At 47.1% G+C, this 7,959-nt stretch overlaps 1 protein-coding gene across 1 annotated transcript; it reads left to right on the top strand.

Moving 5' to 3' along the window:
• The first annotated feature begins 3,074 nt into the window (after positions 1-3,074).
• On the top strand, positions 3,075-3,978 carry UCN3 (urocortin 3). Its single transcript, XM_070800651.1, has one exon. The coding sequence runs from the start codon at positions 3,143-3,145 to the stop codon at positions 3,641-3,643; it is 501 nt and encodes a 166-aa protein (XP_070656752.1). The 5' UTR covers positions 3,075-3,142; the 3' UTR covers positions 3,644-3,978.
• The last annotated feature ends 3,981 nt before the right edge of the window (positions 3,979-7,959 follow it).

Here is a 7,959-nt window from a genome sequence, read left to right as displayed (position 1 = left end):
GTTGTGAACATGAAAATCGTGTTTCCAGATGGGGTGGATGGGGAAGATGGGGGTGGAAACCGGGGTACCAGTCCCCGCTGCCTGACCGATCGGGAAAATGCTTGCATTTCCTGGTTGCTAAGGCATCTCCTTTCGTTCTCTTCATACACCTGTGAGGCAGGTAACGCCTGCTTTTTAAGATGCGGTGACTGAGAGGTTAAGTGACTGATGGAAGGCATTTGAGGGTGAGGGAGGTTCGCAGCCCAGGTCCTCTGCCCTCACAGCCTGGAGTCCTTTCCCCCTGGCCACCAGGGACACTGGAGGAAGGGAACAGATGTCTGTAACAATTAGGTGCCCCCCCTTGAAGGGGAGAGGCCATAAAGATGGATTTTGATGTCTCCATTTGATGTCCAAGTGTTCTGAGAAATCCTGTCTGCAGGGTTCTCCTGTAACACAGCAATCTAGCCAGCATTCCCACTTCTGAGGATGAATGGAGTCAGAAAAGCAACACAAAAGCTTCCAGTAACAAGTGTTATCTAGATCTTGTCAACTTTCTCCTGGCTTTTCTCCCTCTTGGGGGGAAAGGCCTTTCATGAATGAACCCCCTCTGCTCGCTCAAGTGTGAATTGCTAAGAAGTGTGTGTGTTACACATAAATGCTTCCATGAGTCTGCAGCTCATTACTATAATATCTTTCAAAATGCTTAAAGGGTCCCTGGGTTCAGCAGTGACTGTTTTATAAAGTGTTTTTTTAATTCAACTTCTTACCCGTGATTGCAGACTGCGAACTCTCTCTGCCTTCCTAGATGCTGGAAAATGGGGCTGCCTCTGGGCAAAGCCCATGGTGTCCTGCATTTGCCTCTAGCTTCACTTTTTTCCTTCAGGGAGCTGTCTCTCACAGGTGCTCTGAATTTCAGACCAGCTGAGTCCCTCGCTGCCTGTCATTCTGGGCACGACGTGACTGTCACAGCTCTTAGAAGCAAGTGTCCGTCTCCAGAGAAGCACTGCCCTAATAACCCCCAAAGAATGGCTGAGTGTCAGGTACCCAAATGAGAAAAATGAAGATGAAGAACTTTTCCCTGTAAACCTAACTAGATGGGGGCCACGTGTTTTCAGAGCAGGTAGCAGGGAAATCTTAAACCTTTGTACTCTTGCACTATGGTAAAGGCAAAGGAATCCAAAGAATGTAAGAGGAGAAACTTGCTTAGGAATCAGACCTGAGTAAGGAGGAAAGGACGTTTCTTTTCTTTGACAGTCCTCTGTTCCTGGGATTGGCTCCAGGACCGTCACAGATTCCCAGATGCTCAAGTCCCTTATATAAAATAATGTATTATTTGCACATAATCTACAAACATCCTCCCATGCAGGGGTGAGTGCTAAGTCGCTTCAGTCATGTCCAATCCTTTGCAACCCTATGGACTATAGCCCGCCAGGCTCCTCTGTCCATGGGATTCTCCAGGCATGAATACTGGAGTGGGTTGCCATGTCCTTCTCCAGGAGATCTTCCCCCTCCTAGGGATTGAACCTGTTTCTCCTGTATTGGCAGGCAGATTCTTTACCACTAGTGCCACCTGGAAAGCCCCACAATCTCCCATGGTTTTATGCAAATGCTAAACAAAGCTAAACTGGAGAGAGAGGGAGAAAAGGAGAGAGAGAGGAGAGCCTGGAGCTCAATCCCCTAATCTCACAGATGGGAACACAGGGACCAGGGGCATTTAGTCACTGAGCCAGTTAGTGGGAGGTAGGGCCGAGCCTGACCCCTGAAAAGAGCAGGGGACCAAGGGAGAGAGAGATAGCGACAGAAAGAGACAGATCCCCTCCCACCCCGACCCCCACCCCGTTATTAACCCTTTCTCTGTGTATTGGTTTTTGGTTTTTTTAATCTTTTCAGGCTTATCAGGCCCTTTGAGAGTGCTCCCAAGCTTTAAAATGCCTTCAAGGCATAAGGCAGCTAAAGCCACAATTCATGGATGTTTATGCAAAACAACTAAGGACAGCCTCAATGAATGAGGAAACCAGAAGTCTGGGTATTGAGCACAATATCAAAAGAAAGGATAAGTCCATTCTTCCACAGTCTAAAGAGCCCTGTAAAATGTTCTCCGGGAATCGGGCACACAGTTCTAAGGACCTCGGAGATGGATAGGAACGCTGAGAAAGTGGTTCACAAAGCGTGGTCCATGAACCCACAGCATCAGCATCCTCTAGGGATGTGTTAGGGATGCAGATTCTCAGGCCTTGCCCCAAATCTACTGATTCAGAAATGCTGGAGATGGGGCCCAGCAGCTGGTGTTTGAACAGTTCATTCACGTGATTCTGAACACTCTGAAGCGTGAGAACTGCTGACTTAGAGTTCAAGGCACGATGAGCCTACCTGGGTAAGAGTGGAGCAAACAGACGAAAAAAGAAAAGCCAGAAAAGCAACACAACAAAGATAATGGTCTGCAGGATGAAGTTCCCTGGCATACTATACATCTATATTTATATTCGTATGAATTATATTCATTAGTTATATAATGTATAGTACATTTACAGATACACAGATACAGATAGATCACTTCTGAGATGGTTGCCTGTGTACTGAATCTTATCCTAATAGCACATGGGGATTATTACATGTAAACAGTCAGTAACCAACACGCTTCGTTAAGTATTTGGTTAGACAGGGAGCTTTTCCACTTTAATTTAACCTTTATGAGTTAGTACCTATTATCCCCCATTATTATTATTATCATTATTATTATCAGATGAGGAAATTGACGTTCTCAGAGGTTAAGTAATCTGCCTGCCACCCTCAAGCAAACAAGGACCCAGTTGGAATTTGAACCTACCTCTGTCTAACTCCAGAGCCTGTGCTTCTTTCCACATGCTAGGTAGCTAGTTCCTACATCTGGACCATTCCTACATCTGGCAACAGTCTGTCATCATCAGGCTTGTTAACACGCAGATTGCTGGCCCCAGAGCTCTTGACTGACTAGCTCTGGAGCAAGACCCGAGAATCTCTGCATTGCTAACAAATGTCCATGATACACGGCCTGCAAGTCCAGAGAACACGCTTTCAAAACCCGGCAAAGCTGAACTTGCACAAAGCCTGGTAGATCTGCCCCTTCTCCCCCTGAACCCTAAGACCCTCTCACACATATCGGTCTTTTCCGCTGCAGGGAGAGATGCTCGTGCCGGCCCCCTTCCTGCTGGTCTTGCTACTGCTCCTCGGGGCCCCCCAGGTGGGCCTCTCCCAGAGGTCCCCCAAAGCCGGGTCCAGCCCCAGCTGCCTCCACACAGCTCTACGTGAGGCCGAGAAGAGCCAGCGGAAGGACACGTCGCTGCTGATCAAGCGGACCGTACCTGCCCTGCCCCGCGGAGACCCGGAGGACCAGGAGGGGCAGGAGGAGGAGGACACAGAGAAAAGGACCTTCCCTGGCTCTGTGGGCAGCGGCGGTGGCGGCGGGGCCGGCAGCACCCGGTACAAGTACCCATCCCAGGCACAGTTCCAGGGGCGGCCGTCCCAGGACAAGGCCAAGAGTGACCGGCGCACCAAGGTCACTCTGTCCCTGGACGTCCCCACTAACATTATGAACATCCTCTTCAACATCGCCAAGGCCAAGAACCTGCGAGCCAAGGCCGCCGCCAACGCCCACCTCATGGCCCAGATTGGGCGGAAGAAGTAGAGGAGGAGGCTGGGGACCCCCTGGGACAAGGACGGAGGTTGGGGGGTGGACAGGGAGGGTTGGCCCGTCCTGCCGGTTTCTATCGGAGGAATCGGCCCTGGTTTCCAGGCTCTCCACCCCTCTGTGCCTTCCCGCCTCCAGCCGGGCCCCCCCACCCTCTATATCTACACACACCAGCGGCCTGTTGTCCCAGATCCACAGATGGAGGCCACGGTACTGAGACACTGAGATCTACCCTAGGCGTCTCCTTTCTCCCTCCCCACAAGGAGAGGCAAAGGTCAGGCACCCCTGCCCTCCACTCCGCTCTCTGACCCCAAGAAGAGGGGTACAGGGAGGCCCTCCCCTCCCCACACCAACCCCAGCCCAGGCAGGAAGGCGAGGGCGCTGAGCACCCTGCCCCCAGACCCTCATTAAAACCCCTCTCACCCACATTAAAACCCATGGCTTCTTGAACCCCTGACTGGTTTCAATTCCTCTTCCTTCAGTCAGCTGCCTTCAGGCCTCCAAGCTTGGAAAGGGGCAGCTAGTGAGACAGGGTACAGGTGAGTCCGTTCCTGACCCTCCCAGGACAGTCCCTGGAGGTCTTGGGAGGCATCAAGAGCTTGGGAAAGGCCAAGCTGGCAGGACCCTGTTGGCTATCACTGGATCTGAAGCTGGCTATGTGGCCAGGTCCCATCAGAGGCATAGCCTTGGGTCTGCTACAGAGTGGGCCCCTGGGTAGAACGAAAGACACCCCCAGCTCCTCCCTGGCTTGCTAGGGCCTGGGCCACTAAGTCTGTCATAGGTGCTTCTTGAATCGATGGTCATTGTCCAGCCCAGTGCTGGGCCTGGTTAGGGATACTGACGTGGGAGGCGCCAAGGCCCTTGCTGTCCATGAGTCAACAGTCTTAAGTGAACAGACAAAAACAAAATGTGAAAAGAAGCAATTTCACTAGGGAGTATATAAGTGATGAACTGCAAGGTCATAGCAATTAGTGTAAAAAATACAAGGAAATCAGAGCAAGATGAGAAGGCTTAATATGAGAAGCAGTTCACTAAAAATGGACATCAGCAAGCACCCTGATGGCCTCTGGCAGCAGAGCTTTCTGCATGGTGACAAGTCATGAATACATACAAAGAACATCTTCATGTGAAATAAACCTCATATGCACACACCACCACCATCAGACAAAGTCAAGAGACAAACAGACAACAAATCTGGAAAAATGTTTGCCACACAGGCAAAAGACAAGTATCTTACTGATCAAATACATAAAGAGCTAATAACTTCCCAGGTGACACTACTGGTAAAGAACCTGCCTGCCATTGCAGGAGACATTCGATCCCTGGGTTGGGAAGATCCCCTGGAGGAGGGCATGGCAACCCACTCCAGTGTTCTTGCCTGGAGAATCCCATGGAGAGAGGAGCCTGGCGGGCTACAGTCCATAGGGTTGCAAAGAGTCGGACATGACTGGAGCAACTTAACACACACAAACACGCCCACAAAATAACTGAAAAAAAAAACAATCGCCCTCAAAAAAATAAGCAGGAATACATATATCACACACACACAAATACAAGTGACCCTTAAATGTACAAACAGATGCTAAACTTCACTGCTAAAAAAAGCACAACTGCACTCTTACAGAATTTGTCACACATCAGACTGGCAAAATCTGTTTGACAATCGGTTCACACTGTGACTGACAGGTGCAAAGCCTCCTTCCTTCACTGATGGTTGGTGGGAACGTGAATTCTGAGAGGCAATCTGGAAAATCCGTATCAAAACCACAAATTCACTTTACCTTTAACTCAACAACCCTGATTCTGGTGAACATTATTTGAAAAGGCAAAACTGTGCAGTTTTTTAAATGTTAAGCTAACTTGGAAATGAAAAATACCCCATCTCTAAACAGAACCAATGCTCAAAAAGCTGAAATGCAGCTGTTTTTTCCATCCTGGGTGGGGGGAAAAAACCCTCATGACACAGCAGAAATACCTATGTGAGTCCGGGTTCCTCCTCTTCTGTGTCTCTGAGCAAATCCTTTAACTTCCCTCAGCGTTGGTGTGCCAGGAACCCTCTTTAGGAACGAGACGTCACGGAGTTCTCACAAGTACATTTAACATTTATTTTTGTTCTAACAGTGCGTGCGGCATTCTGCTCACACCAAAGATGCAAAGGACAGGAAATTGGCGGGGGGGGGGGTGGGGGGTGGGGGTGGGGGGGGTGGGAATTAGCTTGGTTAAAGAAAACTCAAGCAGGTATGACATTTCCCTGAACAACCAAAAACACTAGAAGAACTTCCAAGTTGGGGCTGGTACCTGCAAGCACACCCAAGTTCACAGCTATCTCCTCTTAGGGCCTTTGGCTAGGTGAACAAAGCCTTGAAGACAGCAGCCTCTAGTAGACTTAGATAAGTGGCTTACAAAGTTTTGTTTCGCTTTTTTTTGTACCGGAGTATAGTTGCTTTACAATGTTGTGTCATTTTCTGCTGCACAGCAAAGTGAATCAGCTATGTATGTACATATATCCCCTCTTCCTTGGATTTCCTTCCCTTTTAGGTCATCACAGTCCACTGAGTAGAGTTCTCTGTACTATAACATTGGTTCTCATATTTTGCTTTATTTTAAATCATGGTTCCTGCATCACAAAATCTCCAATCAAGAGGGTGATTAAAAATTTAAAAAGAAGACACAGATCATTGCAAATGCCAGAATCACACACCTTGCAGCCAAAAAAACCCTGAAATATAAAATAGAAGCAATATTGTAACAGATCCAATAAAGACTTCAAAGGTGGTTCACATCAAAAAAAAAAAAAAAACTTCTAAAAAAAAAAGCAAGTGGAGGAGACTGCCACATCCAGACTACTACCACTGCCTTCTCCCACCCATGAGTTCACTTCGTAAAACCAAGATTCTCTTGATTTCACTTTGTAAAATCATTGATGGGGGCAGAGGAGTAGAGGAGAACTGTGCTGGATTGAGTTCCCTTGAAAAAAACTGTTTTAAGCTCTCTTTTTAAAATAAAAAAGGGTTCGAGGGGCTTCCCTGGTGGCTCAGACAGTAAAAGAATCTGCCTACAATGTAGGAGACCCAAGTTTGATCCCTGGGTCGGGAAGATCCCCTGGAGAAGGGCATGGCAACCCATTCCAGTACTGGAATTCCATTCTTGCTTGGAGAATCCCATGAACAGAGGAGCCTGGGGGGCTACAGTTCATGGGATCACAAAGAGTCAGACATGACTGAGCAACTTTTACTTAAAACAAGGCTCAAATGCCAAGTGAACCTTCCCAAAGAGACCAGTGCCTGGAAGACAGGATCTCTAAATGGTCTACCCAACAAGAAACCCCAAAAACAAATACTAAAAACCAAAAATGGTTCCTGCTTCCTGATAGCAGAATAATTTTGGAAGCTATAACAAAATAATCAGCAAAAGCCAAGTGATACCCAGAATTCAATATAATTCCAAGAAATGGGAGGTACATGTGCTCCAAGGTATGTAGTATTAAACTAAAACACATTGATAGATAGAGCTGAAGAAACACAAAATCTAATCAAATGGTGTAGCTAGCTACCTCTGTAAAAATTACAGATGGAATCAGACTTGAAAAACTAAACATGTGACTCAAATCTAAGTGCACTATGGGACACTTCATTCTTTTTAACATTTATTTTTATTGAGGTGTAATCGACATACACGATTTCACTAGTTCCAGGCATACAACACAAAGATCCCACATCATCCTTTAATTAATGAAGTCCCTATTACAGACAGTTGCTAGGGTTCAGCACATCCATTAGAGCCACAAAGACCCTGTCACAGCCTGGCCATCATCACTTAGGAGCTGCAGCAAGCTGAGAAGGCAAAAGACAAAAAAGGTATCTTGGGAAGATAACCCAAGCCTATGGGATGACACAGTGTGTTTCTCTTTTGTTTTCTTGGCCATGCCTCGAGACACGTGGGATCTTAGTTCCCTGACCAGGGATCGAAACTGCACCCCTTGAAATGGAAGCATACAGTCTTAACTGGATGGCCATTGGAAGTCCCAGACATGGTGTTTTCTTAGGGAGTGAGCATCTTTACATACTCAGGAAATAGACCCCCAACTTCACTGTCATATAAACCATAAGGGCAAGAATTTTTATTTTTATTTTTTTTGGTTCGCTGTTTATCCTCAGTGGTCAGAATAATTAGGAACACATGACAGGTGTTCAGAAAATAACTGGTGAATGAGTGAATTGAATACGGATCATTAAAGTTCTTATGACATAGGAATCCGTGCATATTTAGCATTTAAAGTGCAATGTGTATAATATTTGAGAGTATTTGGCCTA

Source organism: Bos indicus, chromosome 13 (assembly GCF_029378745.1).
Source record: "Bos indicus isolate NIAB-ARS_2022 breed Sahiwal x Tharparkar chromosome 13, NIAB-ARS_B.indTharparkar_mat_pri_1.0, whole genome shotgun sequence".
Taxonomy (NCBI): Eukaryota; Metazoa; Chordata; class Mammalia; order Artiodactyla; family Bovidae; genus Bos; species Bos indicus.
Note: the sequence above shows the minus strand (reverse complement) of the source record. Positions and strands in the feature narration are given on the sequence as shown.

Bases quoted from the DNA above. Each gene is read 5' to 3' on its own strand.
- UCN3 (XM_070800651.1), top strand. From the start codon at position 3,143: ATGCTCGTGCCGGCCCCCTTCCTGCTGGTCTTGCTACTGCTCCTCGGG.